This window comes from Takifugu flavidus, chromosome 12 (assembly GCF_003711565.1).
Source record: "Takifugu flavidus isolate HTHZ2018 chromosome 12, ASM371156v2, whole genome shotgun sequence".
In the NCBI taxonomy this organism is placed as follows: Eukaryota; Metazoa; Chordata; class Actinopteri; order Tetraodontiformes; family Tetraodontidae; genus Takifugu; species Takifugu flavidus.
This window is the reverse complement of record NC_079531.1, coordinates 13,686,155-13,703,654: the sequence shown is the minus strand read 5'-3', so window position 1 is coordinate 13,703,654 and position 17,500 is coordinate 13,686,155. Positions and strand designations below refer to the sequence as shown.

Sequence of the window (17,500 nt, the reverse complement as noted above, 5' to 3'; positions counted from 1 at the left end):
CTGGGCCTTCACACACCTACTGGGCCTTCACTCACCTACTGGGCCTTCACACACCTACTGGGCTTCACACACCTACTGGGCCTTCACTCACCTACTGGGCCTTCACACACCTACTGGGCCTTCACTCACCTACTGGGCCTTCACACACACCTACTGGGCCTTCACACACCTACTGGGCCTTCACACACCTACTGGGCCTTCACACACCTACTGGGCCTTCACACAACCGACTGGGCCTTCACTCACCTACTGGCCTTCACTCACCTACTGGGCCTTCACTCACCTACGGGCCTTCACACACCGACTGGGCCTTCACTCACCTACTGGGCCTTCACTCACCTACTGGGCCTTCACTCACCTACTGGGCCTTCACACACCGACTGGGGCCTTCCACACCTACTGGGCCTTCACACACCTACTGGGCCTTCACACACCTACTGGGCCTTCACACACCTACTGTGGCCTTCACACCCGACTGGGCCTTCACACCCGACTGGGCCTTGAGCAGGTCCAGCTCGACCCAAGATGACAGACGGGCATCTGGATGACCGGAGCGACCCAACAAAGTGGCCTTCAGGCCCACGTAGCGTCCCTTGAGCATCGCTGGAGGGGGTCCACGTCTGTCTGGGAGGCCTCATGTTGAGCTCCTGCATCCGGGGGGGGCTTTGGGTCAGCACTCCCCCCTCCTGTCGGGGGTCAGCACTGCCCCCTCCTGTCGGGGGTCAGCACTCCCCCCTCCTGTCGGGGGTCAGCACTCCCCCCTCCTGTCGACCATCACACTCATCAGTCTGAACAACACAAACATTTAAAAATGCTTTTGCTTTGTAAAATACTTTAGTGCTTTATGACTTTGTTGTTGTCGCAGTTAATTCTGGGTTTGAAGTGACAAAACCCTCAACACACACACACACATGCGCACACACACACACACCACACACACACACACCACACACACACACACACACACACACACACACACACCACACACACACACACACACACACACACACACACACCCAATACCACATACTAAAGTACTTTTGAGGTTTGGATAAACTGCCTCAGCCAAACCACAAACACACACTTTCTCTTCATCTAAACTACACGCGCACACACATGCGCACACACGCGCACACACACACACATGCGCACACACACACATGCGCACACACACACATGCAGCCTGTAATCAGCAGCAGGTTTGGAAACATCTAATTTGTTAATTTGGAAAGATTTCTGATTTAACCCAGAAAATCTGCTGCTTCCACAAATGGGAGCGAGCGACGATCCGAGCTGTGACACAACGCAGGAAACAGGAGGACGTGTCTCAGCAGGAGAGGAAAGTGGGCGGGGCTCAGCAGGTAAACAACAGGTAAACAACAGGTAAACAACCACGGGTGCCCTCACAGCGCGTCAGCATCAGAAAGGCCTTCTGGGGGATCTGGGGGATCTGTTCATGGAACCTCAGGGAGACACTCCCAGTCCTGATCCAAGCAGACCATCCACACTCTAACGAGGATAAAACACACACCAGCATGGATGTGAACACACACACACACACACACACACACACGGTCACAGATTTGCTGCATCAGTTTCTCATATTCCCTGTAATAAGATGTGAAACAGAGCCAAGATGGCCGCCGCTGTGTGGAATTCTGGGTTTTTACATTTTCGAAATTCAATCCGATCCGTCATCTGTTAGAAACTCTGCACGCAGGAAACACGTCGGTTCACCACGTGACCATGAAGGCACCACGTGACCATGAAGGCACCATGTGACCATGAAGGCACCACGGGACCATGAAGGCACCACTGGGCATCCTCACTGGCCCAGACCCCACGCTGCTGGAGAACCCGTCCGGACACAAGGAGAAGTCCAGTGAGCAGGTCCAGTTGTGGTTCAGAACCCATTTAGGTTAATGAACACACACACAGACACACACACACACATACACACAACCTGCCGGTCAGCTGTTGGGTCGGAGCGAGTGGAGGAATGTCTGAGTTTGGAATAGCAGCAGCAGCAGCAGTGTGTGTGTGTGTGTGTGTCTGTGTGTGTGCGTGAGTGTGTGTGTGTCTGTGTGATTGTGTGTGTGTGTGTGTGTGTTGTGTGTGTGTCTTTTGTGATTGTGTGTGTGTGTGTGATTGTGTGTGTGTGTTTACCCCTGATGGTGTTTGCCCAGTACTGACTGGTAAACTGGTTCATTAAAGGGAACAGATGTGGGCAAGAATGTGTCCCCTGTGTGTGTGACAGAGAGGGAAGAGAAAGGAGAAAGGAGAGGAGGGAGGAGGCCTCTCCTCCTCTCCTTCCTCCCTCCCCCTCTCCTCCTCTCCTCTCTCCCCTCCCCTCTCCTTCCTCCTCCTCTCCTCCTCTCCTCTCCTCTCCTCCTCTCTCCCCTCTCCTCCTCCTCCCCTCCCCTCCCCTCTCCTCTCCTCCTCCTCCTCCTCTCCTCTCCTCTCCTCCCTCCTCCCCTCTCTCCCCTCCCCCCTCTCCTCCTCTCCTCTCCTCGCCCTCCCTCCCTCTCCTCCTCTCCCCTTTCCCCCCCCTCTCCTCCCTCTCCTCCTCCTCCCCTCTCCTTCCCTCCCTCTCCTCTCCTCTCCTCCTCCTCCTCCTCCCCTCTCCTCTCCTCTCCTCTCCTCTCCTCCCTCCTCCTCCCTCTCCTCCTCTCCTCCTCTCCTCTCCTCCTCTCCTCTCCTCTCCTCTCCTCTCCTTCTCCTCTCCCCTCCTCTCCTCTCCTCGTCTCTCCTCCCCTCCCCTCTCCTTCCCTCCTCTCTCCTCCTCTCCTCTCCTTCTCTCTCCTCTCCCCTTGTCCCCCTCTCCTCCTCCCCTCTCCTCCCCTCTCCTCTCCCCCTCCTCCCTTTCCCCTCTCCTTTCCCTCTCCCCCATTCCTCGCCTCCCCTGTGCCTTCCTCTCCTCTCTCCCCTCTCCTCCCCTCTCTCCTCCCCTCTCCTCCCCTCCCCTCTCCTTCCCTCCTCTCAGGTCCTCCTCTCCTCTCCTCTTCTCCTCTCCTCTCCCCTTTCCCCTCTCCTCCTCTCCTCCCTCCCCTCTATCCTCTCCCCCCTCTTCTCTCTCCTCCTCTCCGCCTCTCCTCTCCTCTCCTTCTCCCCTCTCCTCTCCTCCCCTCTATGGTCTCCCCTCCATCCTCCTCTCCTCCTCCTCTCCTCTCCTCTCCTCCTCTCCTCTCCTCTACTTCTCCTTCCTCCCTCCCCTCCCCTTCATCCTCTCCCCGTCTCCCTCCTCCCCTCGTCCTCCCCTCCCCTCCCCTCCCTCCCTCTCCTGCCAGGGCTTCGATCTTTCTCCTTGTTCATCTGCAGACCATCGGATCAGTTTTTGGACCGGGTAACTTGTCTCTCTGTCGCTCCGGAACTTTCGTCTTCCTCCTCCCCACCTCCCTGGTCAACCGTGACGTCACCGAACCGGATCGTCGACCTTGGCTCCGCTGGATGGATTCTTTACTCGCTCCGGTGCGTAAAACTTCGCCAAGTCGGTTACTGAAGGAACCGGAGCTGTGAGCCCCACAACTGTCGGGAATATTATTGAGTGCTCGTGCGCGTGAGGCTGTGGTTCCGAAGGTTCGGTCCAATGAGTCCAGAGAGGCCGCAAGAGCAGCAGGAAAAGCAGAGAACCTGAGAGAAGCTCCCCGCGGGAGGTGCGCTGTTGGGCGGCCGCCGGACCTTCATGACTCCCGTCCCGTCCCTCCAGGCTCCGAGGTACCGACACTTCCACACGGAAACACCTTAGTTTGGTGGTCCAAGAGTAAAGTCTCGGTCCAGCACGTCGGTCCGTGCCGAAGCTCCTGGGCTGCAGAAAGAATGATTGGCAATGCGCGTGCTTTCGACATGGTTGTTGGGGTTGTTCACGCGCACTGTTACTGTTCTCCAGTCAGTTCACAAAGAAACAGTCCAGTATTGCGGCGCGGCTTCATTCGGACACGTTCATTTCGCCCTTTTTGGTGTTCAGCGACAGATTAAACTAATGGATAATGAATAATGAATAGTGGATAATGAATATTGAATATTGAATATTGAATATTGAATATTGAATATTGAATAATGGATAATGGATAATGGATAATGGATAATGGATAATGGCGGCGGCTCCTGCAGATGCGCTACAGTAAAAACATCTGATCTTTCACTCTGGATTATTGATCATGACGTGGAAGCGATGGCCCTGATTGGTCTTCTGGGCGCCGCCACGCGCATTTCTGCCTGTAGGCGGCGCCGCAGAGAAAGAGGGCTCAGATTTTATTGTGAAAGATCAGACAGGAAGACGATGCTGAACATGTGGGGTGTTCAGCGACCCCTTCATGAGTGGGACGTCGGAAGAATGAGAACATTGTGCTGAATCCACCGTCCAGCTGTGCCGTGACTAAACACAGACTGTCGCCCAAATGTGTGTTTTAATGCTCCTGTAAGAATGAGTCAAAAGCTAAAGCTATCTTTAGCATCCTCTTCCATTGGCTGGATCAGAGGGATTTACAGTGGTTCTGGTCCAATAAAGACACAAATGAGAAGCAACAGTCAAGGACACCGACCAGGGGACTGAACCCATGACACTCTGGCATCTGGAGCTAGCAGCTGTAGGATAGCATCAATGCTAGCAGCAACAGTCCAGTTCAAGGTTGTGAAGGGATAATGTTGATAATGTTGCCTTGGCAACAAAGTTGACATGTGACAGTCGGTGTGATTCCCAGCTGAGCTCTGACACGAGGCTGAAGCCTCTGATCACGAGGGAGCGACCCGGACACACTGAGCTCCCACAGGAAGTGGCACCATCATGGTGTCAACAGAACCGTGTTGGTCTCAGGTTGGAGCCAGAGCCAGAGGGAGTGTGTGTGTGTGTGTGTGTGTGTGTGTGTGTGGGCATTTTCCAATCTATGAGTTTTTTAGAGAGGTTGGAATGACTGAGGAGCACTGAATCATGATGAGAATGCACACACGCACGCACACACACACACACACACACACACACACACACACACACACACACAATAGCTACGAGCTGTTGACCTGCTGTTTCCATTGTGTTTATGGCTTTGAACACACACTGATGACACTGAGACTGAGTTATATTCACAACAAGTGTGTGTGTGTGTGTGTGTGTGTGTGTGTGTGTGTGTGCGTGTGTGCATATAGGGACAGGACCACACACGGCGTACTCGGCCTACATAATGTGATGTTTCGTGAGTTGTGGCTCTGGAATCTTGTTTCCAGAGAGGTCATGTGACTGACGGGGACATTTTAAAATGTATTTTTAAAATAAGGACTTGGCTGCTCATCAATACCCATGAAGACCATTTTTGGAATCATTGCATTATTTTTTTATTCCACAGAAGAAAACAAAGTTGTTTTTCTTTTAGAAACAAACTTGATTATTCTAAAGTTATTCAGCCCAAAACTTTGGATGAAACATACTTAAATAACTTTTTCCTCTGTTTCAAAATGTCCGAATTAACTCCATAGTCCCACAAAAATGTCCTCGTAGAGCAGAAATCACTAATAAAAGTCTAAGAATAATAATACAATAAGAAATAATAGAAATAAATAAATGTTGCTTTGTTCCAAACCTAAAGTCGGTGGGAATATGGACGTCCCTGGAAAACCCAGACTTTTCCCGTGCACGCTGCACCGTGCTGCTGCTGTCGGTCACTTGTCACATTAGCACATTAGCAAATGTAGCATTCTCTGCTACGTAGCGATTCAGCCATCAGGCGTTGGTATAGAAACGGTCCCCAGTCGGTGAGTGTGATGCCCCCCCTGAGCTGTGGGCTGTTCGCAGGTCTCCAGGAGGGCGGGGCCAACCTGGAGACCTGGTTATAAAGCTCCCCCTGATCTGAGGCCTGTTCTCCTACCTGAGCACCTCCCCCTGATCTGGGGCCTGTTCTCCTACCTAAGCACCTCCCCCTGATCTGGGGCCTGTTCTCCTACCTGAGCACCTCCCCCTGATCTGGGGCCTGTTCTCCTACCTGAGCACCTCCCCCTGATCTGGGGCCTGTTCTCCTACCTGAGCACCTCCCCCTGATCTGGGGCCTGACACGCTTCACGTATGTGCTGCCTTCAGACCAGAGATGGGGTGCTGTTGCCAGGCAAGGTCACAGCGCCATCCCATAATTAGGCCAGCGAGAACTTTGCTCAAAAGCTGCTTCGTTTTAGGGATCAAAGTTAATTTCAGGTTCGTCTCAGGAAACTGAGACAAGCTGGAGGCTCCGAGTCTGGAAGGTGTGTGAGCGAGGTCTTGCTCATGGGTCAGGTTACTGCCTCACCCCTCACACGCACACACTCACACACACACACACACACACACACACACACACACACCCCTGCTCAAACATTGCCCCCCCCGCTCTCAGCCGCTCTGCAGACAGCTGCAGAGACAACTGGGTCACCGTTACTGTACACACACACACACACACACACACACACACACACACACACACATTCTTGTCCTCCAGCCAATCATCACACATGTCCTCACTGCTTCCAGCAGGACGGATTCTTCTCTTTCTCCGTCTTCTTCTCTGCGATCGCCCGTTGGACCGTTTCGCTGCTCTTCAATGACTGACCGCTCTCGTCGCCGTTTCACCTCCAGGTTTCTACTTCCTGTGACATCATCGCACCATGCCAGAGGGCTCCCGGCGCAGCAGGGACAGATCAGCCAGCAGCCCAGGTAAGAGGCGGGACTCGCGTCAAACCGGCGGCTCATTGGCCAAATTCTCAACGTGGATTAGATTCATGCCAACAGTGTGAGGTCAGTCGGGTGTGTGAGGTGGTGGGCGGAGCCTGCTGCCCGCCACTTCCAGCTGGAGGTTTGGATCTCACCTGCTGCCTCCCACGTGTCCTGGTGGAGGCTCCGCCCCCCAAACCTGACACACAATTTATGACTGTTGAGGAAGGTCGAATGTAAGGTTAATATACATCTATCCAAATAGAATTACTTTAGTCACGTGCACACACACACACACTCTCACTCACACACACACTCTCACTCACACACACACACACTCACACTCACCCACTCACACTCACACACACACGCACACACGCGCACGCACCCACGCACCCACGCACACGCACACACACACACACACACACACTCACACACCCACTCACACGCACACACACACGCACACGCGCACACACACGCGCACGCACCCACGCACACACACACACACGCACACGCGCACACACACGCACCCACGCACACACACACACACACACCACACACACACACACACACACACGCACACACACGCACACACACACACACACGCACACACACACACACGCACACACACACGCACACACGCGCACGCACCCACGCACACACACACACACACGCACACACCCACGCACACGCACACACACGCGCACGCGCACGCACACACGCGCACGCACCCACGCACACGCACCCACGCACACGCACACACGCACACACGCGCACGCACCCACGCACCCACGCACACGCACCCACGCACACGCACACACACGCACCCACGCACACGCACACACACACGCACACGCGCACACACACGCGCACGCACCCACGCGCACGCACCCACGCACACACACGCACACACGCGCACGCACCCACGCACACACACGCACACGCGCACACACACGCGCACGCACCCACGCACACACACGCACACACCCACGCACACGCACACACACACGCACACGCGCACACACACGCGCACGCGCACGCACACACGCGCACGCACCCACGCGCACGCGCACGCACACACACACACACCACTCACACTCACACACACTCACACTCTCACACACACTCTCACTCACACACACACCACTCTCACTCTCACTCACACACTCTCACACACTCACACACTCTCACACACACTCACACACACTCTCACACACTCTGAAACCATAAATCAACTCCAATGACCTCCTGAGTGCAACTATAGAATTGAACGAGGCAGAAAATGGAGAGAACGCCCAAGAAAAAGAAAGATAGAGAGATAGAGAGATAAAGAGAGAGATAGAGAGAGAGATAGAATAGAAAGGAGCGGAAAAGGAAGAGGAGGCCACCAGAGTGAAACAAAGGAAAACCACAGTATTGTTCTCTTCTCTGATTGGCTGCTTGTTTGGACCCGCCCTGCTGAGCTTCGCCATGGCAACCATTCCGACGTGCCACAGGTCCTTCAACACGCTACAGTCGACCTCTGGGGGGGGCAGAACTGCACATCCCTTGTCCCTAGGTAACATTGTTCCTGTCGGGACATGTGACGCTGTCTCCATGGCAACAGTGTAACTCCTGGTGACCGGAGGGCAGTTGGTCCTGGGGGGCATGGTCATGTGAGGGGTCACAATGGGTGAGGCCCCAGTTCATCACAGGGACCTATATGAGCGTTGGTGGGTTGGGTACCTTGCTCAAGGGTACCTGGGCAGTGTTCTGAAGGTGTTCTGCCCCCCCGACTAGGGCACCTTCCAGGGCCTCAGGGCTGGAACAGGAAGCCTCCGCTCCTCCGCCCAGTCCCACCGCCCGTCTGAGTGAACCCACCTGAAGGGTTCTCACCCATGTTCTGACCCCCGACCCAGGTAGAACTGGTCTCCGTCCGTGAGGTCCGTGCACACATTTGTGATGACATCATCACGTGACATAATAACAGCAAGGAGCAGCGTTATTACTGTCATCAGCAACGCTGGAATCTGCTGGACGCTCCCACTTTAACGGGGAATTCCACCATTCCCAGCCTGTGCCGACATCTTAGTGAGTGAACCGAGTGACCTTTGTGTGTTGACGTCGTTCCGAGGGAGGATTGTGGAATTCTCTTCCTAAACTGTTACGTAACCTCACTTAGACGTTCATGTTCTTGTCAGAATTTACGATGTTAGAAGACAAAAATGGACGGCGGCGTTGCTTTTGAAGGTTCAAAGAGATCATAGATGTTCTCCAGCCACACTCACACGTGAGGAACCAGCCACAGTCACACATGAGGATCCAGCCACACTCACACGTGAGGAACCAGCCACACTCACACACGAGGAACCAGCCACACTCACACATGAGGATCCAGCCACACTCACACATGAGGAACCAGCCACACTCACACGTGAGGAACCAGCCACACTCACACATGAGGAACCAGCCACACTCACACACGAGGAACCAGCCACACTCACACGTGAGGAACCAGCCACACTCACACGTGAGGAACCAGCCACACTCACACATGAGGATCCAGCCACACTCACACATGAGGAACCAGCCACACTCACACACGAGGAACCAGCCACACTCAGCCACACTCACACACGACGATCCAGCAACACTCACACGTGAGGATCCAGCCACACTCACACGTGAGGATCCAGCCACACTCACACACGAGGAACCAGCCACACTCACACGTGAGGAACCAGCCACACTCAGCCACACTCACACATGACGATCCAGCAACACTCACACATGAGGAACCAGCCACACTCACACACGAGGAACCAGCCACACTCACACGTGAGGAACCAGCCACACTCACACACGAGGAACCAGCCACACTCACACACGAGGAACCAGCCACACTCACACACGAGGAACCAGCCACACTCACACACGAGGAACCAGCCACACTCACACACGAGGAACCAGCCACACTCACACACGAGGAACCAGCCACACTCACACACGAGGAACCAGCCACACTCACACATGAGGAACCAGCCACACTCAGCCACACTCACACACGACGATCCAGCAACACTCACACGTGAGGAACCAGCCACACTCACACACGAGGAACCAGCCACACTCACACGTGAGGAACCAGCCACACTCAGCCACACTCACACCTGAGGAACCAGCCACACTCACACCTGAGGAACCAGCCACACTCACACGTGAGGATCCAGCCACACTCACACACGAGGAACTAGCCACACTCACACACGAGGATCCAGCAACACTCACACGTGAGGAACCAGCCACACTCACACATGAGGAACCAGCCACACTCAGCCACACTCACACCTGAGGAACCAGCCACACTCACACGTGAGGATCCAGCCACACTCACACGTGAGGAACCAGCCACACTCACACGTGAGGATCCAGCCACACTCACACACGAGGAACCAGCCACACTCACACCTGAGGAACCAGCCACACTCACACCTGAGGAACCAGCCACACTCACACCTGAGGATCCAGCCACACTCACACCTGAGGAACCAGCCACACTCACACCTGAGGAACCAGCCACACTCACACCTGAGGAACCAGCCACACTCACACGTGAGGATCCAGCCACACTCACACGTGAGGAACCAGCCACACTCACACACGAGGAACCAGCCACACTCACACCTGAGGAACCAGCCACACTCACACATGAGGAACCAGCCACACTCACACCTGAGGAACCAGCCACACTCACACCTGAGGAACCAGCCACACTCACACGTGAGGATCCAGCCACACTCACACACAGGAACCAGCCACACTCACACCTGAGGAACCAGCCACACTCACACATGAGGAACCAGCCACACTCAGCCACACTCACACCTGAGGAACCAGCCACACTCACACCTGAGGATCCAGCCACACTCACACACGAGGAACCAGCCACACTCACACACGAGGAACCAGCCACACTCACACGTGAGGAACCAGCCACACTCACACGTGAGGAACCAGCCACACTCACACGCGAGGATCCAGCCACACTCACACATGAGGACCAGCCACACTCAGCCACACTCACACATGAGGAACCAGCCACACTCACACGTGAGGATCCAGCCACACTCACACGTGAGGATCCAGCCACACTCACACACGAGGAACCAGCCACACTCACACGCGAGGATCCAGCCACACTCACACGTGAGGAACCAGCCACACTCACACACGAGGAACCAGCCACACTCACACACGAGGAACCAGCCTCACTCACACACGTGAGGAACCAGCCACACTCACACATGAGGATCCAGCCACACTCACACATGAGGATCCAGCCTCACTCACACACGTGAGGAACCAGCCACACTCACACGTGAGGAACCAGCCACACTCACACCTGAGGAACCAGCACACTCACACGTGAGGATCCAGCCACACTCACACATGAGGAACCAGCCACACTCACACCTGAGGAACCAGCCACACTCACACATGAGGATCCAGCCACACTCACACACGAGGATCCAGCCACACTCACCACGAGGATCCAGCCACACTCACACCTGAGGAACCAGCCACACTCACACATGAGGATCCAGCCACACTCACACACGAGGATCCAGCCACACTCACACACGAGGATCCAGCCACACTCACACATGAGGATCCAGCCACACTCACACACGAGGATCCAGCCACACTCACACATGAGGAACAGGACGTCTCCTCATCCTGGCCAAATCAAACTTCTACGTTCTAAAACTCAAAATGTATCATCTAGTATTTTGTCTCAAACATCTGATGTGATTAAACCCACACACACACACACACACACACACACACACACACACACACACACACACACAGACTGAACAGCAGTTCGGACCTTATTTAGCCATGGCATTCACACATGCTTCAGTTCTCAGATGACAACAGCAGCAAACAGTCAGGATGTGAGAGAGAGAGAGAGAGGGAGGGAGGGGGAAAGGAGAGAGAGGGAGGGAAAGGGAGGGGAGAAGCCAGACTGAGAGAGAGGGAAGCTCGAGAGAGGGAAGGGAGAGGGAGGCGAGGAGGGAGGAGAGATGAGAGGGAGAGAGAGGGAAGGGAGAGGGAGGTAGAGAGAGGAAGGGAGGGAGGAGAGAGGGAAGGATGAAGAGAGGGAGGGAGAGAGAGAGGGAGGGAAAGGGGGAGAGAGGAGAGAGGGAGGGAGAGAGAGGGAGGGAGGGATGAGAGAGGGAGGGAGAGAGAGGGAGAGGAGGAAAGGGAGAGGAGAGGAGAGAGAGGTACATCGAGGGCGGGAAAGGGAGAGAGAGAGAGGTAGACGAGGGGAGAGAGAGGGAGGGAAAGGGAGAGAGAGAGAGGGAGAGAGAGGGAGGGGGAGATGAGAGGGAGAGAGAGGGAGGGAAAGGGAGAGAGAGAGAAGAGAGAGAAGGAGAGAGAGAGGGAGAGGGGGAGAGAGAGGGAGAGAGAGGGAGAGAGAGCTATCAATGATGAGGAAGCTAACGGGGGTGAGGAAGCTACGGGGGTGAGGAGGCTAACGGGGGGGAGGAAGCTAACGGGGGTGAGGAGGCTAACGGGGGTGAGGAAGCTAACGGGGGTGAGGAGGCTAACGGGGGGAGGGGGGTGAGGAGGCTAACGGGGTGAGGAGGCTAAAGGGGGTGAGGAGGCTAACGGGGTGAGGAGGCTAACGGGGTGAGGAGGCTAACGGTGATGCTAACATCGCCCATCCATCCGTGATGAAGGCCGCGACACAGCTCCAGGGTTCCTCACTCAGCGGTTCCGTGATGTTGGGGGTCCAGAACGCGGCAGATTTCCTGATGAAACACACACTCATCGGTGTGCTGATGCATGTGGACGACCTCGACCGTGGGACGCACACGCACACGCACACGCACGCGCACGTACGAGCACTTTAGGCAGCTGTTGCAACCTGTATGAAGCTGAAATATCAGGAACAAACCAGGCAGGAAAATGCTCTGGTTTAACAGTCGGAATTTCCTCCTGCCAGGATGTCTGGAATTCTCCCACTAATGGCGTCTAAAGACTTTGGCAGGTGGCGTCTGTCAGTCCAACAGGTGTGTTTCTGTCAGTGGAACCTGGAAATGATTAGATCAAAGGGCTTGTGAAGTCACGACACAAGCAAAAGGTGTTATTACGGCTGTGAATCTGAGTGAAGGTATTTTATGACGGCGGGACGTTGGACACGTCCAAAAACGTTCTGTCTTCAACACCAATTTGGGAGCAGATATTTCCAGGTGATTTCTGACCTGAGCAGGACTGGAACCACGGTGCTGTGAGATGGTAGCCGCTACGACAGGTGCCAGCCTCACACTGCTGAAGCAGCACAACAGGAAGCGGCTCAGATCTGTCAGTGGTTAGCAACGTTAGCGGTGGTGAAGCGTGGCCTGATGCTCCGCTAAACACACTTCCTGTTTGCTGTGTTAGCAGCTGCAGATGTTCAAATCACACTTTTAGTAGCATGAGACGTCTGGGTTGTGTAGCGCAGAGGCCTCGGACACGTTTGTGATAGTCAGAATCCAAAGCAGAGCTCAGGGCTGAAGTTCCGGTTAGCTTTTCACTTCCTGTTTGCTTTCAATTAGCAAAGCTGCTGAGGACGTTGGCGTGACTGGCAGGTAGGATCCTGGCTGCTGTGGACTCATCAACACAGACAGTTTATTTTAACCAGCTTGTGTGTGTGTGTGTGTGTGTGTGTGTAAAAGTCATAAATCTCCCCACTTGTGTTTTCTTTCTTGTCTGTGAGTTGGCAGATTTCCACAGTTCAGTTGATACTTTTTTAAATTAGCATTAGCCGAACAGTGGATGTCTGTAACTGTCCATGTTAGCTTGACTAGAGGAGCAACTAAAGGTTCCCACTGCGCCTGAAGTGGTCTTAGAATAGGATTTTAAATTAGAGTTGAAAAGGTTGCTGTGGTAACCGGTGCAGGTTAGCGCCCGTGGCACGTCTTAGCTGGTTGTGTCTTCTGCATTTTTGCCACTCGTCCAAGGGGCTGATCTCTTGTGTCCTGTGTCCCCGCAGCTAAACGTCCCCTGTCCGTCTCGTCTCTGACCGGGATCGTCGGTAGAATGATGTCGTCCGGCGAGCGAGGGGCCTCGTCCTCCTGCACTTCTGTCAACACGGTCTGCTCGGATGGCGAACGTCCCGCCTCCCTGTCCCTGTCCTCGTCCACCTCATCCGTCTCCTTGCAGGACACGTCCCACTCCTCGTCCTCGTCCTGCTCCTCGTCCTCCTCGCTGCCCTACGGGGCCCTGCCCTCCTACGGGGCCCTGCCCTCCTACGGGGCCCTGTCATCCACCCCGAAGAGGAACAGTTCCGATATCAGTCTGGACCTGACACCGCTTGAGGGAGGAGCACTTCCTGTTGGGACAGCAGGCGGAGTCTATGCGACCATGGCAGGAGGTGGAGCTCCGCCCCCTCGCGGCCACCCTGCTGATGTGGCGGGCGCCGCCGCGGCCTCGCCACGGCAACTGTCGCGCCTGGAGCGGGTGGTGCTGGAGATCGTAGAGACGGAGCAAGCCTACGTCCGGGACCTGAAGAGCATCGTGGAGGTACGACTGATGAGGTCATCACTGCCCACAGTCCGAACAGGGTCCTGGTCCAGGCGGGTGTCCTGGTCCAGGGGGGGTCCTGGTCCAGGCGGCTTCTAGTCCAGGCGGGTTCTGGTCCAGGCTGGTTCTGGTCCAGCGGGTCTGGTCCAGGCGGGTTTGGTCCAGGCTGGTTCTGGTCCAGGGCGGGGTCCTGGTCCAGGATGGTTCTGGTCCAGGCGGGTTTGGTCCAGGCTGGTTCTGGTCCAGGCGGGTCCTGGTCCAGGCTGGTTCTGGTTCCTGAGCTCAACATTCCGCCGTTGTCTTTGATGCTTTGGTCGAAAAATCAGTCGTCCAAGCTGATTGGCTGGTTGAGTGTGTGTGTGTGTGTGTGAGAGAGAGAGGTGTGTGTGTTGTGTGTGGTGGTGTGTGAGAGAGAGAGTGTTTGTGTGTGTGTGTGTATCTGGGGGGGTTAAGCTAGATTTACTGAGCAGGTGTGAATGCCTCTGAGCCAGTTTACCTTCAACAGCTGTTCTACACTCACACACACACACACACACACACCCACAAATACACACACACACTCACACACGTGTACACCCATGCATGCACACACGCACACATGATGTCATCATCATGATTACACCTCTCTTTAAGTAGAAACTTTGTATCTTTAAATATGTGTGTGTGTGTGTGTGTGTGTGTGTGTGTGTGAGTGTGGTGTGTGTGTGTGAGTGTGTTGTGGTTGTCAGTCTTCTTCGTTTTGTGTGTTTTTTCAGTGAAGTCTGGTTTCGATCAAAGCTACATGATGACATCACTCACTGAGAATCTGATCCATGAATCGACCGTATGTGTGTGTGCATGTGTGTGTAGGTGGTGTACGTGTGTGTGTGTACGTGTGTGACGTGTGGTGTGTGTGTGTGTGTGTGTCTGAGAAACTCCTGTTTGCTGGTGTTGAGGCTGTTTTTGGTGAGTTGAGTCGTCAGCCTTGCTGGTTACCATGGAAACATCATAACAGGAGTGAAGAGTGAGGGGAGGAGGAGTGAGGAAGGGGGAGGAGGAGAGGGGAGGAGAGGAGAGGAGGAGGGGAGGGGAGGGGAGGGGAGAGGAGAGGAGAGGAGGAGGGGAGGGGAGGGGAGGGGAGGGGAGGGGGAGGGGAGGAGGTGAGGAGAGGAGAGGAGAGGAGAGGAGGGGAGAGGAGGAGAGGAGAGGAGAGGAGAGGAGAGGAGAGGAGGGGAGAGGAGAGGAGAGGAGAGGAGAGGAGAGGAGAGGAGAGGAGAGGAGAGGGGGGAGAGGAGAGGAGAGGAGAGGAGAGGAGAGGAGAGGAGAGGAGGGGAGGGGAGAGGAGAGGAGGGGAGGAGGAGAGGAGAGGAGAGAGAGGAGGAGAGGGAGAGAGAGGAGAGGAGAGGAGAGGAGGGGAGAGGAGGGGAGAGGAGAGGAGAGGAGAGGAGAAGAGAGGAGGAGAGGAGAGGAGGGGAGGGGAGAGGAGGGGAGAGGAGGAGGTGAGACTTTGTGCAAAACTTTATGGGATCTGAAAACGTCCCTCCTTGCTGAAATGGGAGAATTCCAACCCTTTTCTCCATTTTCCGGCTCCTGGTCTTCCTGGTCTTCCTGATCCGGTTCAGGTTCTCCCTGTGTGGGATGAACAGATTCCTGTTAGATCTGATCCTTCGGTTCTGTTTCAGAGGTTCTGCTGAAGTCTCACGGCTCCGTGTCCCTCTTGACCCCTGACCCCTGAATGGCTCCGTGTTTCTCTTGACCTCTGACCCCTGACCCACGAGGAATGAGAATGCAACATTCCGGGACGGGCTGATGGGTTTGGGTCGTTAGCATGTCCGTTCTCATTGTCTGTGGATCATGTGACCACTGCTGTTAAAGTCGCTGACAGGAAGTGTTGAAGCACCTCCAGGAAGTAGCACTTTAGGGGAGGAAGCAGCAGTATTCAACGTTCCTGGTCTGATATGTGGGAACGTCGTGTCTTCCAGGATTACCTGGGATGCATCATCGACTGTGGCGCTCTGCCCCTGAAGCCGGAGGAGGTCAGCACGCTGTTCTGCAACATCGAGGACATCTACGAGTTCAACAGGTACCACCACACACTCATCTCTAGAAAGTCCTCTATGGGGGGCCCTTTAGACCTCGGGGGTCCAGGGCACAGGTCCCAAAGTGGTGTCCCTTCGTCCCCATGGGGGGTTTGGGCCCAGCCTTTCTCATCATGTGACTGATCCAAGTGTTCCGAACAGAACCAGCTACATCACGGGTGAGGGGTGAGAGAGGGAGGGAGAAGGAGGGGGAGAGGAAGAGAGAGGGAGGAGAGAGAGGGAGGGAGGGAGAAGGAGGGGGGATGGGAGGGATCGGGAGCAGGGAGGGAGAAGGACACGGGGGGAGGGAGGAGAGAGAGAGAGAGGAGGGATGGGAGAGAGAGAGGGAGGACAAGGGATACTGGGAGGGAGGAGAGGGAGGAGAGAGAGGGAGGAGAGGAGAGGGAGTGGGGAGGGAGAAGGGGAGGGGAGGGAGAGGGAGGAGAGAGAGAGAGGGAGGGGAGGGATGAGAGAGGGAGGAGGAGAGAGGGAGAGGAGGGAGGGAGAAGAGAGGGGATGAGAGGGAGAAAGGAGCGGGGAGGAGAGAGAGGAGGGAGGGAGAGTAGAGGGAGGAGAGAGAGGGAGGGAGGGAAGGGGGGAGAGGAGGGGAGGGAGGGAGAGAGACAGAGAGAGGGAGGTGAGAGAGAGGGAGGGAGGGAGAAGGAGGGGGGAGGGGAGAGGGAGGAGAGAGAGAGAGAGGGATGGAAGGAAGAGAGAGGGAGAGAGGAGAGGAGAGGGATGGGAGGGAGAGAGAGAGGGAGGAGAGGGAGAGAAGGAGAGAGGGAGGGAGAGAGAGGGAGGAGGAGAGAGGAGGGAGGGAGGAGAAGGAGGGGGGAGGGAGAGGGGAGGGGAGGGACAGGAGAAGGAAGGGGGGAGGGAGAGAGGAGAGGAGAGAGAGGGAGGGAGGAGAAGGGAGGGAGGGAGGAAGAGGGGGAGGAGAGAGGGAGGGAGAGAGAGGGAGGAGGAGAGAGAGAGGGAGGGAGGAGGAGAGAGGGAGAGAAGGAGAGAGAGGGAGGGAGGGAGAGAGAGGGAGAGAGGGCGAGAGAGAGGAGAGGGGAGGGAGAGAGAGGGAGGAGGGATGGAGAGAGGGAGGAGAGGAGAGAGGAGGAGGGAGGGAGAAGGAGGGAGAGGAGGGAGGGAGAGAGGGAGGAGGGAAAGGAGGGGGGAGGGAGAGAGACAGAAGAGAGGGAGGGAGAGAGAGGGAGGGAGGGAAAGGAGGGGG

The 17,500-nt window shown here is 55.6% G+C and overlaps 1 protein-coding gene across 1 annotated transcript in view; it reads left to right on the top strand.

Annotated features, from left to right (window-relative positions):
• Window positions 1-3,304: 3,304 nt before the first annotated feature.
• The window catches only part of plekhg2 (pleckstrin homology domain containing, family G (with RhoGef domain) member 2), a 30,829-nt gene continuing 16,633 nt past the window's right edge, over window positions 3,305-17,500 (top strand). Inside the window, exons 1-4 of the mRNA XM_057050342.1 lie at window positions 3,305-3,714; window positions 6,596-6,673; window positions 13,692-14,221; window positions 16,183-16,283. Of these exons, the coding sequence (XP_056906322.1) occupies window positions 6,625-6,673; window positions 13,692-14,221; window positions 16,183-16,283 (680 nt within the window). The 5' untranslated portion in view covers window positions 3,305-3,714; window positions 6,596-6,624. The remainder of the gene's footprint in view (window positions 3,715-6,595; window positions 6,674-13,691; window positions 14,222-16,182; window positions 16,284-17,500) is intronic.